The sequence below is a fragment of the Chamaea fasciata genome, unplaced genomic scaffold (genome assembly GCF_029207755.1).
Source record: "Chamaea fasciata isolate MVZ Bird 193981 ecotype frontalis unplaced genomic scaffold, bChaFas1.0.hap1 SCAF_3, whole genome shotgun sequence".
In the NCBI taxonomy this organism is placed as follows: domain Eukaryota; kingdom Metazoa; phylum Chordata; class Aves; order Passeriformes; family Sylviidae; genus Chamaea; species Chamaea fasciata.
This window is the reverse complement of record NW_027094088.1, coordinates 96,244,512-96,272,078: the sequence shown is the minus strand read 5'-3', so window position 1 is coordinate 96,272,078 and position 27,567 is coordinate 96,244,512. Positions and strand designations below refer to the sequence as shown.

General features: G+C 36.8%; 1 protein-coding gene across 4 annotated transcripts in view; it reads left to right on the top strand.

The window, feature by feature from the left end:
- The window catches only part of EIPR1 (EARP complex and GARP complex interacting protein 1), a 72,515-nt gene that overhangs the window by 8,983 nt on the left and 35,965 nt on the right, over positions 1-27,567 (top strand). For all 4 annotated transcript variants that reach the window (XM_066179864.1, XM_066179863.1, XM_066179865.1 and 1 more), the window contains exons 3-4: positions 4,662-4,794; positions 25,518-25,674. In XM_066179864.1, the coding sequence (XP_066035961.1) occupies positions 4,662-4,794; positions 25,518-25,674 (290 nt within the window). The remainder of the gene's footprint in view (positions 1-4,661; positions 4,795-25,517; positions 25,675-27,567) is intronic.

The following is a 27,567-nucleotide window of genomic DNA, read 5'->3' as shown; positions in this document are numbered from 1 at the left end:
GTAGGAAGTGTAGGTGAATGAAAGCTGTGTGGATTTTCTGAAAATCATATCAGTCTTCTAAATTATATGACTAAATCAGATTGGTTTAGTAAAGAAACTGCTATATTTTTGTTAATTTAATCTATCGATGCTCTGGAGCTATCTTTAAATCCCTGAAGAGATGCAAAGTAAAACAAAAGTCTTTAAGCCTTAATTGCTTATAATGGGACTCCTGGTACATGCACAGTTCAGTGTACATGATGCCTCATAAACTGGATTTTTCAATATTCATTATTGGAAATCAGCTGTGTCCTTTCCGATCATGAATTTAACAATTCAAACTAAAATTTGAGTGACTTTAATGGCTCTGTTTCTATTGGGCTGTTACTTTTGAAGTTAAGTGCATGAGTTGTAATTGTACAGCAATTTTAATTTTTGGGACTGAATTTCAGTAGAAATCATACTGAAACAAGTTCTTGAGGCTGAAAGGGTTAGAAAGCTCTACTGAGTGCAGGTGGCACGGCTTGGGTAGCAGGAGAGCTGCAGTGGTGGCCTCTGAGAAGAGGCCAGGAGTTGCCTGTGCCAGATGTGGCTGGTGCTGGTGAATCCACTTCAGGACACAGCTGAGCCAGTTACCCATGAAGGATGTGTGCTGAAGCAGAGGAAAAGAGTGAGATGCAAAGAGCATCAGAGAGAAAGCACCCATAACCACCTCTGCTCCACATCCCCCCTGCCCCACTCAAAAGGGTCAGAGGAGTCTGGGGTGAAGTTCAGCTTAGAAAGTGGGGGAGAGAAGGTTCTTGTTAATTTTAACTGTCAATGAACTAATTCATTCACCCAAGTCAAGTCTGTTTTGCCCAGAATATTAGTTAGTAAGTGACCTTCATGTCTGTAGCTTGGCACATAAACTATCGTGTTCCTATTCTTCCTGGTTTTTCCCCCTGTCTTTCTTGGGGAGAGCAGGTGTCTGGATAGGAGTCTGTTAGCCAAGCCTAACACCCACCACAGAAGTCCCTGGAATTGGATTGAGTGACTGACTCTTTTGAAAATGGCCTGTAATGGGCTGCACATAATGACTTGGAACCATAGCTTTGGGACTTGTAAGCTGTCGATTCCCAGTGAGGTTTTGAGTTCATTACTCAGTGATAATGCTGGATGAGACTCAAGAAAAGTTATTCCAAGGTATAAGGGGGATGGAGTATTCAGTTTATTTACATTTCAAGTAATACTTGGGCAAAGAGTAACAAAAAATGTGGCAGACAAGCTTAGTTAAAAGTTCAATACACACGATTGTATTTTTGATTGTGTTGTCTCTTCAAATATTCAGTATAATGTGTTTGGTTTTTTTTTTAACTGTGATTTCTGTGATGGGTTTACAACTTGCTCAACTAATTAAATCCTGATACAAAATTGTTGTTGAAGAGTGGTTCTCACTTATTAGTTGGTAGCCAACAGATCTTTAATAATAATTTTTTTTTGATTTTGTTAAGTTTATTGGGTATATGCTATGTATTTTAGAAATGTTTTCATATGTTTCTGCTTTTCTTTTTCCAGTGAATAACATTAACGATAGAAATGCAAGACAATTTCTTGTGTATTCACAAATGTTTGGAGGTTATTGGCCTTTAGCTGTGCCTCAGGCCATCATTTCTTCTCAGCTAGTTCCTCAATCCCCAAGAAGTGCCCTAGGCCTCAGCTCATTATAACTTAATTCAGCACTAGGTTCTCTGCATTTGCGTAAAAACTTTTTTAGTTACCTGACCAAACTTATGAACTTTCTTGCAACACTTAATACTTTACTAAGTCCTGCACGGTGAGACGTTTTACCATGTGCAGATTATTTCTTCCCGTCTGGTCGTGGGCAGGTGTAGTGCAAATGAAAGAGCAATAATTTTACAGCTGGCATGATAACTTTTGCCTCATTGAGGTTTATTGCTGTATGAAGCAATTTGAGATATTTATAGGAGAATATATTTTAGGTGAAAATATTTTCATATTAATACTATTATTTCAAAGGAAAGGAAAGGTTTTATAAGATTTTACATTATATTAATATTTGACATATTAATAGTGTATAGTACTTGGCATTTGGTCCTCATAACTTGCTGCAAATGGTTTAAATAGTAGCACTGTGTTCTACATGGTGTAGTTTTGGAACTTTTGTCCTCAGTACTTTCATTGTTGCTAAACTTGATGTGTTTATTTTATGCATTGGAAATACGCAAGTATGTAATTTATTCTTTTTTCCTCTCATTCTTAGAACTCTTCAAGATATTTTCAGTCTTGTGTCTTAGAACTTTAAATACTAATTTTCATGCTTAATATAATGAAATATAAATGAAATATAAATTACATGTGCTGTACTCAGCACCTCAAACCTTGCGTTCAGTTCTGGGCTCCTCACTGCAAGGAAGACTTTGGGGTGCTGGAGTGTGTCCAGAGAAGGGTGATGGAGATGGTCATGGGTCTGGAGCACAGCTGTTGCGAGAAGCAGCTGAGGGTGAAAAGGAGGAAAAGCAGCTCTGGAGAAAAGGAGGCTGGGAGAGGGGTGGGAGTGTCTTACCACTGTCTGCAGCTACCCGAAAGGAGGTTGTAGCCAGGTTAGGGGTTGGTCTCTTCTCCCAGGCAGGTGGGAGAAAATAGCCTTAAGTTACACCAGGAGAAGTTTAAGCTAGATATTAGGAAATGTTTTCACGGAAAGGGTTGTAAACCGTTGGAAAAGACTGCCCAGGGAAGTTGTGGAGTCATCATCCCTGGAAGAGCTCAAAGAAGTGTGAATATGGCACTTGAGGACATGGTTTAATGGTGAGCATGGTGGTGTACAGTGTTTGGTATTAGAATACTTTCTATGAAATTTCTGTTGTCCTTAGTATTTAGTGAAGTGACTATTCCATATATCATGTCGTCAAATCGAGTAGGAAGGTTCTTAGCAAAAAACATTGGGGGAACTTTTGCAGCTCTTTCTGTTATGTTGATCAACGTGTTCTGGTAGGTAGTGTTAATTGGCATGGCAGTGAAAGATAAGAAATATCATATTTCCCAAGAATCTCAGTCTGAGCCTTTCATGAGCTACCTGTGTGTTCCATCAATTTACAGCTATCCATGTTGCCAGCTGAATTGGAAACATAACTGCAGAGAGAAGTTGGGTATCTGTGCCTTCAAAGGGCTTCAGATGGGGTAAAAAACACTCCCTTATGTGCCGAGTGACTTTTAACCTGGTTGATGTGGGAAGAGATGTGTGTGACTGTAGTAAATGGGATTTAGATTTATGGTTCACTTTCTTGGGTGAGAGACTTGGCCTGAGCTGCCAAAGGAGACTCCAAACAAAAACAAGATATGAGGTTAAACGGATCTTTTTTTGTCACTTTTTAAGATGGATATGCAGTTGTTGGGGTAGATGGATAGTGTTCTGATTCTTGAATAGATTCCTAGGTTCAAGGCAGCAAATGAAGTCTCGAAAGACAACTTGCTAATTAACTGCAGAGGCAGTTTTATGCCTGGGATGTCAAAATGAAAGAATAGTATAGGTGATGAGGTCCAGGATTATATTTGAAGAAGGAGTTTCTGATGACTGTTTGGGCAGTAGAAAAACAGTTAACGTGTAAACCTGTCCCATTAAAGTTAATAGTGTTTAGATGAAGTTGAGACCTATAGTGCAGCTTCTGTATTTTAAGAAAAATCTTCTGTGTTTCTGCACAGATAAGATTTTTGCAGTGATTCAGTAATTAATTTAGGAAACTTGATTCAGTCATGATGATAGGATAACTCTTGGCTTTCTTTTCGTTTTCACTGCTCTCCCAACTTTGAAAATGAATGTTCAATGAGGATACAGTTCTTTAAAATTTGCGAATCTTCTAAATTTATTTGTCCACTGTTGAGCTTAGGGGAATTAGTACCATGACTAAAGTTCCTTCTGTACGGTATGCCAGGCTAAAGACTTCCTAAATTTCTTGTATTTCTGTGACAACTATAGAAAAACAACTGACTAAAAAATGAGGGAATAATTATAGTAATGTAGACCTATTAAAAAAAAATAGCAAAGAAACCTGCAACAAACAAAAGTGAAAATAATAAAAAGCAAACTTAGTTCTGTCTTTTAAAAATATCTATATATTTAAATATTACTGTTTTTCTTCATCTTTCAGTACTTTGTTTCCATATAGTATGAAAATATTAGCTGTGTATCTTGGTAAAGATATGTGGCTGCTAAAGTGCACTCTTGAAAAGTTTCTTACTAAGTGTAAAGTACTTGTTTCAAAGAAGAGTCTTTTCCCTCTCTTTCTTTCTTTGTAGATGGTTTGAATTAGGTGATTTGGATACAGAATTGGTGCAGACATTTAGACTAAGGATTGTAATGTTATTTTTGTTTATCGCTGTAAGAAGCGTTGAATTGTAATATGTGGCTTATTTACTATTAGCCATAAAATGAAAGATCACCTTCAAGCTTTAAGTTGAAAATTGAGAATAAGTAATTTCCTCAAACAGGGAAATTGGTTGTGTTTTCCTAGAAAAGTTAATCCTGCATGAAATCAATGATATAGTAAATTGTTAGTATAACAATTAATTAAAATAGATAACGGTTATAAAAATCTCATTAAATTGTTCCATGTAGTTGTCGTGTATAATTAAGACCCACAGGAAAACTTTTGAAACCCTAATGTTCTGTTTTATTGTATTTGCAGATTCACATCATAGATTTTGATGATGAAAATAACATTATAAACAAAAATGTTCTCCTTCATCAAGTGGGTGAAATTTGGCACATTAGTACAAGTCCTGCAGATAAAGGTGTACTAGCAACCTGCTACAATAAAAGTAAGTCCTTTTTAAATATGCTGAACTTGTACAACTGTTTGGATATTTTTGAATGTGTGAAGTTCAAACCTCCAGCTATGTGTACTTTCAGCTGGAATTATCAATACAAACATTTCTAAAAAAATCTGCAACACTTACCTATCTGTCATTTGTGTCATATCCTTAGGTTATCTTGGTTAGAAGTCAACTTGTATGTTCATGTTAAGACAAGCAATGAAATAAACCTTATGCTTGGCTGATGAATGCAAAGCATGGCAAATAAAATATATTCCTGTTACTTTAAGCATAATTTTTATTGGTTTATATGTTTGCTTTTGCAAGTGCAAGTAAATGTCTTTTAAAATATGGTGGCATCAAGCTTTACTTAAAACTGCAGGTGAAGTTCATATATAATGTTATTTTTCATACAAGAAATGCAGGTATGTGCCCACAGAGAGCTACAGCTTCTTACCTAAATATTTCCTCGGTAGGAGTGCTCCTTGTCTAACCTTACCATAAGCGCACAGCTATTGAGATTAAGGATCTCTGAGCAATTCCTGAGTGAGGCAGGTGTGAAGATTTTCTGTCATGGGCCTTGAAAAGTCCACTTGCATCACTTGGGGAAGGGGGTGATTTTTCTTGCTGACAAGAAATCTGAGGTGTCAATTGAAATAAATATTATATCTTCTCGTAATTATTAGTCTGTTCTTTCATGGAAATACAGTCCGAGAGTGTAACAGTTAAGGAGTGAGTTTCAGGGTTTGTACATCTGTGAACAGTTGTAGAGATGTGTGTTCCTGCTGTTCAGCTTTCTGGTTGTATTAGGGAGAGGATTCCAGGATTGCTAAGTTCTCCTAATTCTTTTGGATTGAAATAAAGCTGCTAAAATTTGAATTGCTTTCACAGATCTTAGGCAATTTTTTAAAATCAATGATAGAAGATAAGTAGATTTTTCCATTGAAATGTTTGCAGACATTTTGATTGAGAGCTCTTCTGTGAGATTTCCAATTTTTTTATTGGACCTAATAAATCATATGAATGTTTTCTGTTTCAGATTATTTGTGTTCTAGGTTTAGTTTATCTGTTTTCTTAATATTAAGCTCTGTTGTTTATTCTTCTTGCATCGTACTTTAGAATTATCATCCATTAACCTTCTGCAGAAAACAAGATCTCATTCTCAGATGGTGATTACTGACTCTAAATAGCAATGTATAGAACTGAAAGCTCAGTGTGGGCTTCTGTAATAAGGAATACTGAGTTCAGCAGACAACTTATTTCAGGTAGTAATGCAGCCAAATTAAGCAATCGAAACCTTTACAACACTTAATGTATTGCATTTCTCTGTTGTTTTAAAAAGACTCAACTCATTTTCTCATTGAACTACAAATCAAATGAGATGATGCTTTCAGGAACAGCTGTAAGTATCGTGGCCATCTCTTGTGTCTGGGCCCAGTGTTTCTGTCAAGACTTGAACATTGTTGAAACTGGGGGGTTGAAGAAATGTGATATGTGCCCATTATTAGTAGCTGTTTTTTGAAGTTGCCTAAAGAAGTGATAAAATATGGCATTGAAGAGAAGTAGAATTACGTATATTTCCATTTCCTAGCTCACTAAATGAGCTAATTGAATAGGGTGAAATTTCCTCCATTATATTGGGAAAGATACTAAGGGGTTTTTTTCTCTCTCATATTTGCAAAGAGTTATCATAACTGAGATACTGAATAACTGAAAAAGATGTAGTAGGTGCAAATAGAAGAGCACTTTGCCACAGCTCTCCTGATCTTTGATTTTTGTTAAGATTTTTATGTAGGAAGTCTGGGGAATATAATTTTATTTTTCAAATGCAGTGAAAAATCTTTCCATGGTCTCCAGTTGTTATCATCCCCTGTTACATCATTGAGATCATCATGCTTAAATCTGAAGCATTTTTTTCCGTGTGTGTGGATATGTAAATGTGTATGGGTTGTTTTCTCCTGAATCATACAGGTAGGAAACCTCATTCAGAAGTGGAAACAATCTGGCCCTGTCACTCTCTGGGAGCATGATTTTTTTTTTTTTTTCTGCCTTCATGGATATGTGAAATATCTTTACTTGTCCTTGACTTGTACGTGAAAGAGGCATAAAGAGGTAGAACTTAAAATGTATTTATTGTTATTACACCTAGTGAAAAATAAAGTCATGTCCTCATGAGTCATAATAGCTATGCTTCCATCACAGTAAAAAATAATTTCCTTGTTGTCCACTAGATTATTTTCTTTAAGTGCTTACTTTTGATGAAATCAGATTTTTTGCCCATAAATGGCTAAACTTGCAGCAGCCACAGTTCAGTTGTCGTTTTGAGATGAGCTTTTGCTTTTAGAAACTCTAGGCAAAATATGTCAAAAGTGCCAAGGATAGCACCTTTCAGTGACTGGATGCAGACTCTCCACTCGTATTTTTGGCTTTACTGTCCTTTTACATAAAGCCCATCAGAATATTTACTGTTTACTGACATTGATTCTGCATTTCTTTAAATTCTATGCTTTCAAGAAAAGAACGTCCCCCCAAAGAGTAAACTAAAATGGCTCAGATAACTTCCTTGTTCACAAGAAATCACAGAGAAATTTAAATCCTTGCTGAATGTGTAATTTGGGAACTATATTCCCTAAACAGTCAGTAAAGTTAAATTAAATGGTGCTCTGTATTCTTTGTTCAAGATACTTTATTAGAATATCAAAGTATAATTAGGTTTTAAAAAGGAAAAAATACCTTCCTGACTCTGAAGTCAAAAGGAAGGAAACAGCATTTTTTTTGGTAGCATCAGTATTTACAACTTTGTCCAATTTTGACATTGAAAAAATACACGGCTTTATTAACGATGCATTCTCCATTATGACATTAACTAGAATAATAGTGGTTCCGGTAGCATTGGAACAATTGTGTCTTTGGATATTTACCAGAAACTCCATTTTCTAGGACATTTTGTCTTAATACAAAGAGAAAATTGTGGAGCTCTCTCCACCCCTCCTCATACACACACTTCAAAAATATTGACTTAATCATATTGTTACAAAGGGAGAACTTACTAGACTCAGTTCCTGCCTCAATTTTAGTGGTCTCCCCTCCTCACCAGTAATGAATTTACCACTTAGGAAACTTTATACTGTTACAACTGATATTGTAGGAAGATGGTTTTATTCTCAAGTGATAAACTTGTTATGTATAGTCTTGTCTAACCTCCAGCAAAGATCAGGAATTTACTATGCTGGAGGCACAGCACTTGTCTGTGCTACACTTTTGTAACTTACTCACCAATATTCTGTGCTAGAAATGTGTTAAGACCATCCCGGTGTAACTGATGTTGTGAAGAGACAAGATGTGTCTTGAGGAGACACTGAGAAGTGGCTCCTCTTTTTGCAAATGTGTTTGGCAGCTATTTGATGTTGTGAGAATTAGGAATGTTGTATTTTATCACCGATTCCCTAACTGAAGAGAGAAAGTGCCTAAATATGTGAGAGAAGCTAAGTATAAGAGGGGAAAAGAAGGATTATAGCCTAAATATCTCAGGGACAGGGGAAGAAGGCTTTGTAAAATTAATATCTGAGGTATCCAGAAGAACTCATGCACTATTAGTCAGTTTTGTGACATGATGATGCATCATTTTTCTCTTCTACTACAGCAAATCAACTGAATTAAAACAGCGGTGTGGATTTTTTTTCCTCTTAAAGAGAGTAAGATTGTTACTGACAGCTTTAAAATAGGTGAAAATCAAGGGGAGAAATGAGTTTGGTAGTCTTCTAGCTTTAGAAGTTAGATTGTTGAAGTTCAGTATGAGACAGATTAGGTCTTAAAAAATTGCAAGGATGGATTCTTGAGAGAACACCACAATTTAGAGATGGGTTTTGGGTGATGATAATAAAAGTGAGAATAAACTAGGATGCTACAGTTGCCTTGTAATTTGTTTAATGCCTAATCTCTGAAAATTTACATGTGCTTATTTGCCTATGATACTTATTAACATCCTAAAGTTATGTTCAGCAAATCAGAAATCATATAATTTACTTTACAGTAGCCTAGAATTAAAATGGAGGATGCTGCATTTAGTGGAAAATCCCTGTCAGAGCAATTCCAGGAACTTTACACCTTTCTTCTTTTTTTGCTGTTCCAACTAGCTGAAGTCAGTTGACTATTCTCTTTTTTATTACTTTCATTAAATTAAAATGGGACAGGAGTGGCACTTCTAAATAGTGAACAAGAAAGGTAACAGAGTAATTAATGAGATCACAGCATTTCTTAGTAGAAATGCACATTTTAATTTCAGAAAAGAAGAATTTTGAGGTAGGTTGAGTGTCAAGAATGTACCCTCCAAATAATGATATGAACCAATGAGAATAATGTTACACTAAATATAATAGTAAGTTTAAAAATGAAGATAAATTAGTCTGCAAGAAGTTGATAACTAACTAAGCACTCTCTTCAACTGCTAAGGGGAAAATCATTTCACATGTGTATTCCTACTCCAAGTTTGAAAGAAGCTTGCTTCATTATTCAGAAGAGCATCCTAGCTTACTCTAGGATAATTTTTTCATTGTGAAAAAGTGAAATGCCAAAACCCTGTAAAGCATGCTAAAGGGGAATCACTTGGGAACTAGAACAGTGGAGACCTGACAAAGAGACTCCACTGGAAAATTATCTGTATACAATCTCAATATTGCTCAAGTTTCAGGCTGTAGGGGGGGAGTTCAGAAAGCCATTTCATGGACTTTTAATCGTGTTCTGAGGCAATGAGAAATACCAACAGTCAATGGACTAGGGTGTGTCTAATAATTTCTGCATGTAAAGTAGGTGATGGATACCTCAGCTCTAGAAATGGCCAAAAAAATTTAGATCCCTGCATTGATACGATGATTAATATGATATTGGGTAATACTTGGAAATATGTTGATGATGCCCTTTTTGTCATTCCAGCTTATCATACACTGTTATGAGGTGGTTGAAAAATTTCTGAGTTAGGTGTATGTTCAGTGGTAGGTGCAGGTGGGATGTGGGTTTGGGGGCTGGGGGTAGTCATGCCTTGCATTTGCTTTTTTTCATGCAGAACTTCTTTTCATCTGTTGCCTTGTTTATGCATCCCTCCCTGTCTCTCACCTGCTGTTTTAGAATACTGTCAAAATGGAGGCAGACTATTTCCTGTGGACTTATAAAGTAAACTTCAGCTACATCATTAAAGGAATGGGAAATTCAGGGAAATATTTCTGTGAGCTATTTAATGAGTTCTGCAGCCATTTGCCAGTTTGCCAGCAATGGATGACTTCTTTCTTAGGGACTCTTAGATCTGGTCTCTGTGGACCAGAATACTAAGTAAAGAGTTGAAATAAATGATCATGATGATGAATTTGGGGAAAGCTGTCATTCTAAAATAATGTTTTACAAATATAATTATAGTTTATACAGCATTATTTGCAAAACCTGAATGTAAATTTCATTATATCCTATAAGCTAGAATTAACCCCCAGATTTACACACTGCTCTGAGATACAGAGGAGTGTATTTAGCATGTCAGCAAGGAAACTAGTGGTTTGTTTGGATTTTGATACTGTGTAATGGCCAGCTGCTTGGGTAGTTACTGTGTTCTGTTAGATGTTCTACAGATACTTGAGAGTTGGTAAAATTATTTGAGAAGTCAAGGGTTAAGGCAAACTGCTGGTGGGTTTGTATGACATGGTGGGGACATAACGGGGAGGAAATAGAAAAATGATCCAGACCAAAAAGTCTGCAGAGGTGGGAAATAGTTGGCCTGCTGAATCTCCAGTTGGATCTAGGTAGTGGTCTCCATTACTGCAAAAGTGAATTTTCAGGATGTGATTGTATGCAGCTACCCTGGGTGCAGGGGAAGGATGGGCATGGAGGGGCAAAAATAGAGGACCATGTCTCACAACATAATTGTAATCGATTGTACTGTTGCCTGTCACAGGTCTAATAGGGGAAATGCTTGCTGAAAGACAAAGTGAGGAAATTAAGGCAGTGGTAGAGTTGGAGAAATGAGGATATCCCAAAAACAACTCAGGGATATGTGGAAACACAAGAAGGTATGAGATGGAAAAATAGCTTTTGGGCAATCAGTTCTGTGGGAGGCTGGCAAAATGTTAAGAGAGAAGATATGGCCCTTAGGTGGTAGCAGACATTTAGTGTCTGTCAATACAAAAATCCTTTGTTGTGGTTAAATGTCTGCATGTTCTGGGTTTTAATTAGCATTTTTGGTTTTGCATTTTGTTTCTTCTTTATCTGTGGCAGCTTCTGCTATTTTCCTGAGACCTTGTTTTTCTTCCTTTACATGGCATTTGCTGAAAGGATCAGTGAAATAATTTGCAAAGTCTTGTATTGTTGGATCTAACTTATAGTTTTGATGTCGCTGTGAGATGAACAGTGGTCTAGAGACTTCAGCTTCTCTTAGCTGTTTTAAACTGCACCAGCAAACTAAACAGAGCGATTATGCTGATTGTTTATGCAATTGTGAAGTGTGTTGCAAGTGTATTTTCACAACCACAAGAGTACTTTTATGTAATTGAAAACCTGAAAATTAGTATGTCACAATATAGATGATAAAAATAACAGCATTCAAGTCTGATATTTGGAATGATTTACTCTAATGATGTCAGGTAGGGTGGAAGCAGATGTGGAAAGTGTGTGTGTGAGCTGTATTAAAACTGAGAATATAAGAAGAAAACAACCCCTAACTGCTGGTTTGTGAGGGATAGAACCTGCTGGCTGTGAAAGTCTTAGTGTTCAGTAATCAGGTTTTGGTATCAGTCAGCTGATTGCATGTTTGTTGGGGTTTTTTTTTTGTTTGGATGGTTGGTTTTTTACAGCAATATTGCTATAATGATGATTTTTGTTGGAAAGTGTAACCTGTAGAGTAAAATAAATTATCTTGGGGTATTGACTATTTTTTTAAGGTTATATATGTATTCTAATAAGTTGAACAGGACCATGGCATTGTCCTAGGGACTGACTTGCAATAGAGCCTACTGTTAAACTGTGAGGGTGCACCCTGAGCAGTTTTGGTGTGGGCCAAGTTACAGTGTTCTTTCAAACAATGATGCCCAGGCATAGTCCAAGAAATTCATAAGTAGTTGGCGTGTAGCCTTCTTCTTTTAACTTAACCTGCAAAAAAATTCAGCTTGATTGTGCTTTCTAGCCTCAGGGCTGGCGACCTGTACCTGACATTATCATAAGTAAGTTGCCAAAAAATAAAATGCCTGTCATGATTCTCCGTTGCAGACTTTTTGTTTAGGAGAATGTGTTGAAGGGAAACATGCAAGTACTTCAGAAATTAGATGAAAGACATGATAAAGGTGTATATGAAATAAATTATGGTATGAGGATCTGGTCAAGAATTTCTGTTCTGCTGATCTCAATAATGTGGTGGTTCCGTTGTGTGGCTTATTCCACAAAATTGAGAGTAATCATTTTAGAGATAATTTCAGCCTTCTAGAGAAGAGGATATTTTGAAACAACTATCCTTTTTTGTTTAGCATTTTTACAGTGTCTGGTGCTATGTGGTAGTTTTGTTGTTATAAGGATTACTAGGTATTGTGTAGGTTCATCTTAGAGAATCTTCATGAATGAAAGAGCTTTGTGCTGCTCAGTTTGAAGAGAATGTTTAATTACTGGCCATTAGATGCATGCATTCATTGAGGCAAAATTAAGTTTCTTGCAATGATAATTGTCTTAATTCGTACTAGTTCTTTCTTCTGAAGAAGGTACTTTTTTTTTCTACCTGCTTTCAGATACCAAATTCTGAATCATATCACGGAATGGAGTTGTTTGCCAGCTTGGTGATTTCTGAGTTCGTAGAAATAATTTCTGATTCCTGAGTTCTTTATCAGGTTTTCATGAGGTTGTGAAACAATCACTTCTCTTTTATTGTCAATGCCCTTTGTAAGGATGCCGATGTTTTGCTGACCTCCTCATCTACTGCTGCACATAAGGCTCAGAAAACTATCAGTCTTGATATAAAGAGCTTTTTCCTGAACTGTAACTACCACTTCAGAGTACACCATCATGTTGGGATGGCTTGAACTGTTTTTCTCTGCATGCATTAGCTAGCTTTTGTAAACAGGGGAGCTCTCCTTTGAGTCCTTCTATTCTCACCTTTTGCATGGCATAAAATTACCTAGAAGTGTCAGGTCTGCAAGGCTAGGTAGTTGACACTGCTACACTAATAATGCTGTGTCAGGAGTTCACAGTGGAATGCCTCCTCTGGTTTTAACTTTAGCCTTTCAGATAAATTTTTGTTTTAAATCCATAAGATAAAGCAACATGATTTCTTTTCACTGGGAAGAGGTAAACCTAATTAAAAAGCAGAATCTTTATCTAATCTAAATTTAAAAGCATAATTAGTAAGTTTCTATGTTGCTGTTATATTTTGTATTTGTGCTTGCCCCTGCTTCTCCTAAGAATTCAAATTCTTATTCAAATCTCTGAAAACTCATCTGTTGTCCTAGTTCAAATATATTTTTAAACTCCTACAGAAACAGGTTCTGCACTTCTGTAGGGACATAGAAAGCCACCAGAGGGCAAAAAGAAGTGTGACTGGACAAAACTGTTGCCTGCAAATTTCCACATGCAGGCAGGCATGTGTGCACACACATCCTGGTTTTCACTTGGATTTTTTCAAACGAGATAGGTGCCCTGATGCAGTGGTTATGAAGACTTCATACAAATAGCTTGCATTTGTAGATCCAGAGTCTACAAACACAAAACTGGTGTTTGATTTTGTTGAAAATAGTTTGCCTTTAAAATCCATTATTTCAAAACAATAAATCTGCTATGAGTTATGGCTGTCTGGTGTATTGCACTTACACACAGTGAACTCGTGTATTAAAAAAACTTTCTGCAGAGAAAATTCATCATTAAGGATACTGGAAATAATGCTGCTGGTGATGCTTCATCTGCTTAGTATTGAAGGCAGCAGGTGACACTTGTGCTTTGCTGTAATGAAAGCACTCTGTGTAGGGAAATCACTGGTACAGCCATGGGATATGCTACAGTCATTAAAAATGGACACAGAAGTGGAATGCATCTTTAAATATTCCTTCTTCTCAACAGTAGTGGTGGGATATACGGAAGATTTATTCCCATACTTTGAAGGAAGAAATAAATAAATGTCCTTGGTGTTCTTCTAATGTCCTTCTAATGTTTTTGGTTTTTTTTTTTCCTAGGAATTCTAGCTGTTATATGTAATTTGAGTGTTCCTTTACAAGTAGCTTGCAGTAAGGTTTGAAGTGAAATGGTTGACTATCTGACCCATGTGATAAAAAAAATGCTACACTAGTGATGAACAGCTTGAGAAATTGCTCCATGTTAATTCTGTTCAAATTTGGAGGCCTTTATGCATAGATGTATATTGGGTTCTGTCCAAATGAGCGGTAATGTAGCTGTCATATCATAGTTTGTGCTATAATCTTACATGTATGTAAGACTGCTGCAGGAGTTAAGCTTAGTAGTGCCTCAGCCAGTGTATAAGAGCACATGCATAGTGAAAAATGTAAGAACTGGGGGACCGTGGACCATGTATAATATCGTTAATTTGAAGCACAGATCCTCGTTATCCCTTGATTTAGGATTTCATCTTTATTTGACAGTGATTATCAGGATAATTGCAACATTTTTGATATGAAGCAAAAGAGAATGAATGTCAGAAGAGGGAGGAGAGAAAATGACAGAAATTCAAGTATTACAGAATGGTCATGATATTAAAAAGAGTGCTTTAAATGCAGAAAGTGGAAATGCTTCTGAATTAGTGCTGTCACTGAGGGATAATCTCTTGAACTATCAGACTGCTCTCTCTTTCACTGTTAAAAGGTTTAATTCTCTACCCCTTTTTTAATTTTGGTTTTTTTTTTTTTAGCTTTGAACAAAGGAAGTGTTTTTCTGTCTCTAATTCAAAGTAGTTTTTAAGCTCTATTTTCAAATACTGATCTGAACTAATATGAAAGACTGCAAGGGAATGCGTTCTTTTGCCATCTCCAGTCAATGCTGTTGTTGTGGTAAATAGCATTTTGCACAAACACGTAAATTCTTACTGTGAGTGTTTAGGCATTCTTGTCCAATGAGTTTGTTACATAAGTGAAAGTTAAAGGCGTGCTTTTCTCTGTATTAGCCTAGTTTTGTATTGGACTTCAGAGTTATTCCCAAATCATGCTGGTGAAGCCAAGTATACTGTTCAAGCTCCTTCCAGTAAATGTTAAGACATTTTGCAACCTCACTTTTTCGCATTCCATATTTTATGACCTTCTTTCTATGATGAAAAGATAGCCTGCTTTCATTTTCCATTATCCCATCCTTCTTGGAAACCTGGAGAGGCTGAGGGAGTGTTTCTTGCTTCATACCCTTAAGAGAATGATAAAAATATTTTCTTTTTTTTCCCTCTTGCTGACTTATCAACATCACAATTCAAGTACTAGCAATATCTTAAATAGTAACAAAATGGTTATTTTTTATGAAGTAGCAAATCTTAAGTCATTGTAGTTACTTGATGACATCAATTCTGTAGCATATTCTATTGTCTGCATGTCCTCATATGAAGCCATGTTAAAATGTTTGGAGGACTATTTTAATTTCAGGTTTTTCTCCTGATTCTGAGTGATAGTTCACAACCTTAATTCTTTTGTGTGAGAGTTTTTCTATTTTGTGTCAAGCAAGCGTCAATATTTCTAACCATTAGACATAAAACTTAATTCTGCTACTGCGGCAATTTGAGTGCCAGAGCTACAGGAAGTATGAGAATTTGAGGTTAATATTCGTGTCTTTTTTGATATTGTGAAGATTATTTTACAGCTCAGCATGGTTTTATGATGTCCAGTGTGGGTCCATGTGCCATCTAGTAAACCAACAGCACTTCTCCACTGTTCCTTTTGCTCAAATTGCTGTCACCACAACCTTCAGGACCTTTTCTGCAGAGCATTATTGAATTTCAAGGTTCCTGTTGGTCTGTTTCTCCAACCTGTTTCTGTCCCTCTGATGTTCCCTGAGTCCATTAATGAAAATGCTGAGCAGTGCTGGCCACACTGCCAGCTTCTGAGACACACCAGTAGTGACTGCATCCACATGACTTTTATGCCATTGATCACAACCCTTTGAGAATGACAGTTTAACCAGTTTTGAACCCAGCCCTCCTTTTCTTCAGTTTGTCTTTGAGGATGTTATGGACCAAAGGCTTGTTAAAGGTAAATAACATCAACTGTTCTCCCAATTTTTACCAAGCCTGTTTTTAATTTAATTTTCACTGCAGAATGCAGTCATATTTGTGAGACATGATGTCTTCATAAATCTGTACTGAGTAGTCCCAGTCACCTTATGTTTAGAAATGTTTTTCAATTCTCTTAATCTGTCACCTTCCTGGGGACTAAGGGGAGACTGAGTAGTGTATAGACCCTTCTTGCCTGTCTTAAATATGGGAATGCCATTTACTTTCTCAAAATCTTCAGGAACCTCTCTCCAGTACCATGACATTTCAGAGTTAATTGGAACTGGCCTCATGAATACATTGCCCATTCCTCAGTTCTTGTGGATGCATTACTAGGATCCAATTTCTTAAAACATTCCCTAACTTGACTTTCCCACTGGTCTTGGTAACCTGGGTTCCCTCAACCCTGAGAATAGCGAAGACCCCTCCACTAGACACTGAGCTTATTAAAGTCCTACACAAGGACCAGTACTATAAAAATGAAACTCCTTCTCATTGTCAGAAGTTTGTGTTATCCTTTGTTCCATGCTTCTCTTTTCTGGCAGACACCAACTGCATGTTGCCACTTTGGTTTACCTTCTAATGCTAAACCATAATATCTCATTTCAGCTGGGAGCTCCATGCACTCTAGTTGCTGATGTTCATAAAGTGTGATTCTCTCTTCTCACCTTCTGGATCCATACCTCCTAAAGATCCATACCTCTAATCCCAGAGAGATTGTACACACCAAAAAGATTATGCATTTGAAATAAACATGTGGTATACTTGGTCAGTACTAGCAAAGGCACTGCGTGCCATCCCTGGCCTGAAGATTTGACCACCAAGGTATTTCTGGGTTTGTTGCTATTTGGTTTTATGTTTTCATAATTACTTTTCTTGGATTTATAAGTCTTTTTGGAAAGAGCTATATATCCTTCTCCACTTGAGTTTAATTTAAAAAATGTGGTAGGGTTTCTCTCTTTTGAGTGTTTCTGAGGTGTAAACAAATGAAAACTGCATAGTTACTAGCAGCCAACTAACAACATGACGTATTGTTTGAATGCCCCAAGTTGAGAAAACTACTGACTAGCTTGGGGCAATATTCAGTCTTTCTCTTTCTCTGGACTTTTTGGATGTGCTAGTTGTTGATACTTTGAACTAAGAAAAATCCCAACCACACACAGCTTACTTTTCTTGTTCTAGTAAAATAGCTTTCTTATTGTAGCATTTGTAACTGATCTAATGAACAGAAAACTGAATGTATCTCAAAATAGTGTATCTAGCTGGTAGTTGTTTATATTTATTTTCTTCCATTAATTACTTTTGCTTGATGTGTGAGCACATCTGGAAGCTAACTACCTAAATTGTCTGGTTAATGTAAAGAAACAAGCAGATTATGATTCCGAGATCTAAGCTTTGAATCCCAAGTTATTGCTGGAAGAAATTTCAATGTGTGTTGGTTTTGGCCACACATCTGGGTTTCTGTTAAGGGGAAGTACCAAGTGGAGACTATGGAAGGCTGATGTACGGGGTAGTGAACCTACCTTTTCCACTTGAACTGGTGGTTAGAACTTGGTTCGTCAGCTTGAGGCAGCCACATAAACTGCTCATGTTGGATGGAGTGGCATTTGTCCTGCTTAAGGTAGACTTATTACAAAAGTTATATTTGTCTTTGGAACTCCTATGGAGTAGAATGGAAATGCTTGAGGTTATTTAGATATATTCTTGAATAAGTAGCTGTTGAGGTGCCTGATTCAACAGGGGGATAAGCTGTCCGCAGTTACCATCAACTTGTCAAGGAGTGCAGTTTTTATTATGTTATGAAATATCAAGTAGAAACTTAAGTGCATTGGTTGCATTTCACCTTATTTCACTGACAGCTGCCATGGTTTTGTTGATGATGAAAGTGAATTACCTCCATTAGACAGGGGTGTGTATGTGTGAAAATAGCAGTGTGGACAACACTGTTCAGCTCCTCTCGCTTTTGTGATGGTGGAAGCCAACACGTAAATATCCATTATTAAGTTTTATTGGTGTACTGTGCAGCTTTCCTCAGCACAGAGTTAAATCTCACAAGTGATTTGCATATGACCAGCCAATTCCTTTTTGCTTGTGTGGCTCTCACTGTTGTTTCAGCTTTTACATTATTGCAGCCAAATTCTGCAGAGTTCAGCTCACCAGTATAGCGATGGTTGCAGTTCTTTGCTTGGGCCGTCCCCATATGGCAGAGTTCCAGAACTGCAATCAGTCAATTCTGACCTCCTTCAAACAGATGTATATCTGTAGAGTATATCATCAAAAAAGGTCTTTGCTGAAACATTGTCTCAAATCACCTTGGGATAGCATAAGAAGCATCAGACTATAAAAAAGTGCAATTTATGCCTTTTCCAATTTGACTGCCTGCTTTCTGCACAGTCTCCTGTTCTTCCATAGAAAATGATGGCTTTACCTGTCTCCCTGTGTCATACCACACACCTTTGCACACTCTTAGGTCATTCTACCTGCGTTAGTGTGCAGCAGGTGAGGTTTTTAAAACCTCTTTAGACATCTGTATATCCAATGCAAACATATACTACCATTAGGATAAAGAGTGAGCTGCTGTGTTTCCATGTTTTGTGGGTTGGGTTTTTTGTTGTTTTTGTACATTTGTTTGGAGTTTTTTGTTTTGTTTTGGGTCTTTTTGAAAATCAGTGTCTGGTTTTTGGTAGCTAAAAAGTGCATTTAAGTAATGGAAAGAAAAATTAAACTGCCTGTAGCTCTTTATTCCTACATATATCTCACCCTCTGTATTTCAGAAAAAATGTAAAATCAAAGACTACACAGGCTTTTGGGACAAAATATGAAGTTACTAACCCAGAAAACAAATGGTTTGTTTTCTCCCTCTTTTTTTGGCTGCGAAGGACATGATGTTGAGTAAACAGAATACAGTTATATTTTTTCATATGAAAGGCATATTCTTTTTTAAAACAAAATATGCATTTGTGAATAATTCTGTTTTTATTTCTTAATTCTGTTAAAGTCGAAGAAGGATGTTTACATTGATTGGTAAAGAAGAGTGCTAACTGTTTGTCAGTGGAAGGGAGGAGGTTTCTGAACTCTAGCTGCTTGTTCCTATCATACCGAGAGCACTAATGGGCACCAGCTGGGCTGTAGCTGTAGCAGCTTCACCACTTCAGCCTTGCACAGCACGAGCTGCTGTGGCAATGCTACAGAAGGGCCTCCTGTGCAGATTTAGCAAGTACACACTTCAGTTGTTGTTCCCTGGGCAACAGAATAACTGCAGACAGCTGGCTTTGCACCACCTGAGCTGATCAAAGAGCAAATCCTGTCAGGCACTGATACTTCAGCTCCTCCAGCTTCAGTATGAATGTCTGCAGGCAGTGATATAGGAAGCACTGTCATTCAGGTTTCAAGGTTAAACACAGGGGAATGAAGTAGAATGACAGCAAAAAGTAATATTAAAACATCGTTCCTGTAGGTAGTACAGGTTATCGAGAATTAACTTTAAAATACTAAATTACTGGTGTACATATAAAATGTATTTTGGAACTACTTAAAAAGAGACTGGGAGGCTAGCAATAATTGGTTTGAATTTTGGGAGAAGGAAGAACAGTCAAGGGTGATATGTCATGTGTTTCATTAAGAAAGACCATAAAGAATGATTGAACACAAAGATTAAAGTGGTATGTAAAATGATATGATTATGGAAGACCTATATCTGGTCTGCTGGAAACTTCTGACAGGTCAGGACTGCTGCAGCATGGTGGGTTTTATTCAGCAAATGGTGCCAGAAGCATGAAAGGTGGACGATTGAACAATAGTGTACTGTGATGTTGTCTGATGTGGACTTGTATAATTGGGATTAAGATCCACTTGAATGTGTTGGATAAGAGTGGAGGGGTAGGAGGGGCAGGTGGTAGCATTTAGTAAATGTCCTTTTCTTGTACTTCTTTTATGTTATAGTAATATCTACTTAACACTTTTCTTAAGAGGGGTGCTAACTTCTTAAAATACTGTTTTAACTTTGCTGGGAAATAATAAAAATTATTTTGAATTGCTCCTCTTAAAATAAGTTTCTCCTTTATTTTTTTCTAATATCTGTATTTACTTCAAAAGGTGGTAGCTTCCCTTTTGCAGAAGCGGCTCCAGTGAATGAACATGGGTGAGCAATAATACTGAGTTTTAGCAAGTGTGCCTCATTCTACACCTGAAAGTGTAAGGTGAACAGAGTTGGTGTGTTTGTGAATGTACTCAGTCCTCTTTTGCTGAAACTGTAGAATATTGATTAGTATCCACACTTCCATGGAGGGTTTGGGTTTTATTTTCCATATAGTTTCTGGATCTTTTGTATTTCATATTTGTTTTAGTAATATTTGATGAAAGTCTCTCTAAAACACTGTCAGGTGGGGTTTTTTGCCTTTTGTTTTGTTGGGGATTTTTTTGGCTTGCCTTGAGGATTATTTTGGATTTTTTTTGGTTAAAACTCAAAACACTAACCTTTTAAGTAGAATAGTTTCTTTCTCTAGCTCTCTTACAAAAAACAGATTTAAGGAGTGAGAATTTCAGTAAAGGGATTCAGCATGAAAAAATAATGAAATTACTGGGTTGTTTTCAATTGGAAAATCACAGGTCTAACATAGCAAGTACGACATTTTGTTCTTAATAATATAAAACCAAGTAGAGGTCTAAGTAAGTGCCCTTACTCTTTATGGTGACAAATTAGACTGTGTATTTCTTGTTTGGCTATTCTGATTTACTGCATCAGTGGTCCAGATATCAATTGGTTTCTTAGTATGTTTACTGAGGTTGCATGTTAAGTCCATTTTAAAGCTGTATTTATTAAAAATAATAAGACTGTATAAAGAGATTTTATGATATCTGATTTTCAGTTGCATTCTTTGTAGTTTTGTAGTCTGCAGCGTTTTCTGAAGACTCAAAATTATTATAGTCTAAGTCTGGGAATGTGACAAAGCTCACTTCTTCCATTCTGCAAGTCTTCATCTGTAGGAATTGCTGATGCAAAATCAAGTGCAGTGTGAAGTGCCCAGGCCATCCCTTCTAGCATAAAAAACTACCAGTTCATAAAAAATTGTCATTTTCTACAACAGCAGAAATGACTTTCAGTGTCCTGAACAACTGTATTGCATCTGGAATCAGCAGTATTCTTATATCAACCGATTTTTGTTTTTGCATCTAGTCCAGAAATTGTGTCGTTTTAAAGGAATGTCTGCTGGCTACTGTGTTCCAGCAGCAGCAGTGCAGTGAATTGATTTGTTGTGCATGAAGGAACTCTATCAAGGAGTAATAGGTACTTGTCGTTAACCTTACAGATGTTTCTTTTTGAACTCTGATTAGTAACTTCCTGTTATTTTTAAACTTTAGGTAGATATTTTTTCCCCAGGCTTATTACTTTCTCATCATTTAAGTTGGAGCAATTCTCTAAGAGGGGCAGTATTTGGAGGAGGATGAATGCGATGTCCCACCAATCTACAGCTTTTACTTTTTTTCTGTGTTGGAACCAACTGCTAGTATAAACCTAAAAATTGTCATGGAAATAGTCCTCATTGAGAAGTCCTTTTGAGTGCTGCAGGGAAAATTGGTATTGATTGACCATGTTGTGACCCCTTGCAAATTGTACACTCTGCATGCGGAGGGTTTTCTCACTTGCTCGACTTGTAAAGTAGGCACCAAAGATGGCCTCATGTTCTTTAGCCGTGATTATCTCTTAGGCTTTGGCTGAACTCTACGAAGTTTATTTCCTAGTTTTGATTGTTGTACCCTTACTGCTACCAGCTTCGTGTGTAGTTGCTTCCTAATTCAGTGCTGTCGAAGTATGGGATTACTTGTTCATTCCTTAAATTCTGTTTTGCTTGTTTGTAAGCCTGGATCATTTTGACGGAACTAGGTAGGTGAAATTATGTGCAGTCACTCTAGCAGATATCCTCTGCCCAGGAGATAAGAGAGGCTGACTTGGGGAAATGGTGCTTAACAGAAGGTTGTTGCAGTTGGAACAAGTACATTTAGCTCCATTCTTAGCTATACCTAGCAAAAGATAAACTGAAGATGTATGATGAATTAGATAAGTGATGAGGAGGAACAAGTATTTCCTCCTCTTGAATGAGGAGGAACAAATATAACAAAGATTCAATAGTTCATTGTCTCATTTCTGGATCATTTTATGTACCCAGTGCATGTGGAATACAGTGGGACATCCTTCTTCAAACCTTTGACTTACTCTCTATGAGAGTTCAGTAGTGTTAGTAAACCCTCTAACATTTTTCTTAATACACTCAGTGATAAAATTTTAACACAACCTTATCTATTCTCTTCTGCATTGCTGGTGTGACATAAATAAAAATTCTTGTTCCAATATGAAGTAGGGATGCAAAAATGGTTTCCAACTATACAAAGAGTTTTAAGGAAGGCATAGAAGCACAACATAGAGATACTGCGTGTTTAGCTTGGTTTTTTTTCTTTTACAGAATAACTGGTATTGCCATTTAAATATTAGTTTCATACTTGTCTTTTAGCATTTTAAAGAGATAATATGAGAGCTGGTAGATAAAAACATTGTCATTTTGCATGCATATGTGCAGTAATGTGATGTGAAGATAGTAAAAGATGGGGAAAAACTGGAGTTTCTCTTTGCCTGTAGGCATTCTAGATAAGCAATGGCACTACAGAGGTGGTAATGAAATTACTTAGTAACAGTGGATTTTTAAATTTTCATATGATCACTTGGGAAATAAGGCTATATGGGTAATGCCACAAATACTGTATACTGTTAGTGGGTTTTTCATGTGGTCATGGGAAGCTTGTTGTGGGATTTTGATTTCTATGTAGTGAGAGTTCCTGTTTGTGTTTATGGATTTCTGCAGGTGTTATTGTTAGCTAGTGGTTATTTGATTAAGAGGAACTGTGACCCAGAAAAAGCTCCATTGCATCTATCAGAAGAGTGACACTTTCACTGAGCACTTAGATTTGCCCTCTTTTTTACAAAAGGGAGAAAATTGTTTCTTTTTAGAAGTTCCTTATATAAAGGTAAATTAAACCTTCCTTACAGCCATCCATGTCTCAAATTACTTCTCTGGGTGGCTGTGGAAATTCCATTTTGGTTTCACACGTCTGGGAATTAGGAAAGTGTCAGATCTGTCCAAGGAGAAGTTAGTAGTGCTCTGAATAAAGTCTTTGTTCTACAGATTTCAGCCATATATCTAATTCCAGAATTTCTCTAAAGTTTAAAATTAGAATCTTTGCAATACACTTATAGTTGTTCCAGATGGATGGACATTCAGCAGCTGGAAAGTGGTCTCGCTTTGTGCTGAGTGTCAAAAGCTCCATCCCAAAATGACTTCAGAAGTGATAGTTGATTTTCCATTTTTAATTATGTCTTAGATTGTACCATAAATTCTAAGATTTTATCTCACCACCATTTGAAGGCTTGTAGGTTAAATTTCAACTAAAAAAGGAAAAGGTAACATTTATTAGTTAATTCTTGGGGATGATAGAACTTATCAGTGCATTGAAAAGTGTTTTGTGCAGGCTACTTTTTTTTTTCCTAAATCTGTTTCCTGAATATTAAGTTTCTTTATGACATTTTAAAGTTCTCTTAAGATTTGTAGTGTTGTGCTGGAGAGGAAGGATGGCTTGAGGAACATGTAGGTTTTTTTCCATGATTTGCTTTTGTGGTTTTCTGCCATGATCTTGATAATAGTGGAAAAGCTAATGCTTTATATGTGTGGTACAGACCTTTTAGTAGTTTTAATCTACCAGAAACTGTTCATTACTGTTCTGTCATATTGGAGTGAAACATTTGATAAATCTCCCCTTTTTTAGCCATATTGTGCTTTAAGTTATTTATTACTTGCATGATTTACAAAGCACACTGTGTGTGGGTTTGCCCTTTGCTGAGGAAAGGCAGCCATCCACTGGTGCTGTCTTCTCTTCCTCAGTGGCACATGGATCTAGAGTAAACAATTCTCCTGAAATGATGAGAAATAGGTGTTTAGTTAGCATGCTCTACAGTTAGCAAAAGTTCAATTAAGTGTTAATAAATAAGGGATTTTCTATCATCTTTAGATGTATGGTCTCTTTTTACTGTATTTAACTTCTATATCCAAATTACCGTAGAACAGTTATGTGCATCATACATATAATTTATGCTCAGCACAATCTGTCAAATATCCAGTGATTGTGTGTTATGAATTCATATAAAGCCCTCCTTCTATCCCCCTTACCTGTCACAGAAATGGCCTTTTTTTCCTACAGGTTTTGACCTTACCTACCTTTTTTTTTCCTTTTATTTAATGTAACTGCATTTTAGACATGTCTGCATTCTTGTATTCAGGACTTACCATGTATCAGTTACCTTTTGTCCCATTCTGTGTTGTTTGGGTGCCTCTTTTTCCGTATAGAATATCCAGATTGGTGACCTTTATAATACATGCTTTTTTCCTCTATTGGTACCATTTTAGCCTGAGAAGGCCTTTTCAGTGTCCTTCCTTATTCTTGAAAACTCTCTCATTACAGTTGCTGCCATTTTCCTTTCAACTGATGAAGTTGGTCACATTTGCTCACAGCTCTGTAATCAGACGTTCTTGACTAAAATCAGTGAAAATGTACTTGGGGATTGAGGCCTCTAAAGTTGCCTCAGAACAGAAAATGTGTCATTCATTGCTGCTTATCCTCTGGACTTTTGATTTAGCTCATCCTGCAGACGGCAGTCACTCCCCCTGCGTTAGCTTACCGTGGCTGTGGCTGGTTCCTTTGTTCTGCTGGAGTGGATCACACCGACCCACGATCCTCAGTGAACCCCGGGCCAGTGGCTGGAACAGTGTGAACATATGCACTGCTGCTCTGGTCTCCTCCCATTCTACACTGCTACAAATTTCTATATTGGATGATGGGCAATGCCATATGTGCACAGACCGTATGGTATTTTTTCCTCAATCTACAGCTGCCTTGTTCTTCATACACTTTAATGCTTTGCTATATGCGTGTAAGTTCAGTTTGTCTTTTGGAAGCCATTTTTATTTGCTGGGTTAGAGGCATGTACTTACATGGGAGACCTAATTTTGCAATAAGCAGTTACTGGTAGTAAAGGATATGAGATAACGCTCTGGATTAAACTGAAGATAGCTGTTAAAAGAAAAGTGTTTAAATTATGTCTCTACCTTAACTGTTAAGGAGTCAAGCAATGGAACCTGTGGGTCATTTTCATTAACATCAGTATGGGGATTGAAACTTGGAAAACACGCATCCCAAAGAGTTTTCATGAGCACCTAATTTTGCTTTTGTTCAGGGAAAGACACATTAAATACGTGCTAATTATGAGTTTTGCAGCAACTTGACTGCTAACTTGAGGTCTGTTTCTGTAGCCACGTTCTGCATTCTTTGAATTCATCTTGGTATAATATTTTTAAATATTTCAAACAGCAGATGTGCATTGCTTATAGATTTGTGTAAATGTTGGTGCAGTGTGTACAAAATACGTCTCCCATACAATGATCTGTTGACATTTTTCTCTGTTGCTTAGCTTCAGACACTAAAGTCATGACATGTGCTGCTGTTTGGAGGATGCCGAAGGAATTGGAATCAGGCAGTCATGAATCCCCTGATGATTCATCAAGCAACACTCAAACCCTGGAGCTACTCTGTCACCTTGACAACACAGCCCATGGCAATATGGCCTGGTAGGATTCTGCATATTTTATACTCCTAGAAAAAGCCTGAAGGATAGATCCATGCTGTTAGTTTTGTGCAGATTTATATTGTAGAAGCTATGCTATGTACTTTAGAAGTATTCTGTCTTTAAAAAAAAGTATAAATGGGATTTTTAGTCCCAGATGTTTCATAGATTAAAAACATTTATTATAGTCCTGTAAACCCATATGGAGTAACAGCCTGTGTACTCTTTGAATGTGTTTTTCCCCACCTGCCCCCATGTAAAGCCTTTGTTGCACAAAGGTAAAATACTTAGAATTTGGATCTTTTAATAGAATATAAATTTGATGTTCCACATAAGTTTTTCTTTTTTAGTCTTCACTCAACTGATTTAGTCTAAGTGTGAGTAATTTATTGTTTCATAAGGATAAGAATTCATTACGTTATATGTGCCTGTGTAACTACTCTTTATCTGTTGTATAGTCAAGACAAGGAGAGCTGCAATACAGCAGAGGTTATTACAGAGGTTTGTTTCCCTTTCTATTATTTAAAAGAAAGTTAAATTTGTCCATTGTGTATTTGCAAGTTTGGTGCTTTTTGAATGTATGTATATGACATGTTCCCACTGCTTCCTGACCAGATGCAGGGCATCTCATTTGTTTTAAGAATCCATTTCTGGCCACAGATTTCTGGTTTGAGCCTTGCAGATTAAATTTTAACTAAAGAAAAAGGGTAAGTTGAAGGTAACATTAGGCGGTTCTTGAAAAGATAGGACTTATCAGTGCATTCAAAAATGTGTAGATGACTTTCTTCTAAGATACAGGTTTTCTGAGTGTAAAATTTCTTCATAGTTGTATTCTTTAATTCTTTGCTACATATTTTAATATGAGTACTCCTCCTTGTAATTCTTTTATTATTTTAATTCAGGTTTTATTGTTGATGCTTTTTGATAATTAATATTCTTAACTACATTGGAGAGGTTTGTTGTTTGTTTTAAGCTTTACCTTTTACCCTTTTAAGCTTTATGCTTTTTGTCTTAAAATTTTCTACAATCGGTTTCTATCTGATGCCAGAACTTTGTATGGTAGCCAGATCACTAAAGGAGGAATAGGAGACATATCACTGCTTTTTATCAGGATCTGAATTACATGAATGCCCAGAATATTTTTTCCTCTAATAATGGCTTATAACAAGCTCATGCACAGTTTTCAGTCATCTGCTATCCGATTTTGTTTAGTACTTAGTGCTTACAAATGTCTGCTGCTATTTAATGCCCTTTATCTATATGTGCGTATATATGCATAGAGATTTGAAAATGTCCAGTGTTACAGAGTGATTAAAGGTGGAAACGGAATATTTGGCATTAGTACTCCTCACATCATCTCAGGAAAGCAGAGCTGAGTTAGAGGATCTTTGTTTTAGAGCAGACTTTTCTATTTGTCTCACTTATACTGGACACAGCTTATAAATGAGTAACTAGGCCTTTTGTGCTAAATGTATCACATAAGAGGCCATGCCCCGCTGAGTGGTGTGTTGGCTACAAACAGCAATATAAATATTCTTTCTATTACACTTCTTAAGTGTTTAGAAAAACATGAAGCTATTTAGACACTGAGGGTTCAATTGTTGTTGGAATCAAATATAAATCAGAAAAGCAATTTTCCTCAATGCAAAGTGTAAGTAATTTTCAAACCACAATGTAAGACCAGTGTTCTGGTGTACACAATCACTATGAGATCAGTGGTGGTCTGGCACCATACACTTGGAGTAAGAAGGATCTGTCATTTACCTTGCCATCAGAGCATACATACCCTTTACGTTTTGCCTGGAAAACCACAGGCTGAACACTGGACCCAAGATTAGTGTGACCATGTGCAGTTTAAGGAAGGAGGTTGCTTAATCCACAGCATGCAGTACAGCAG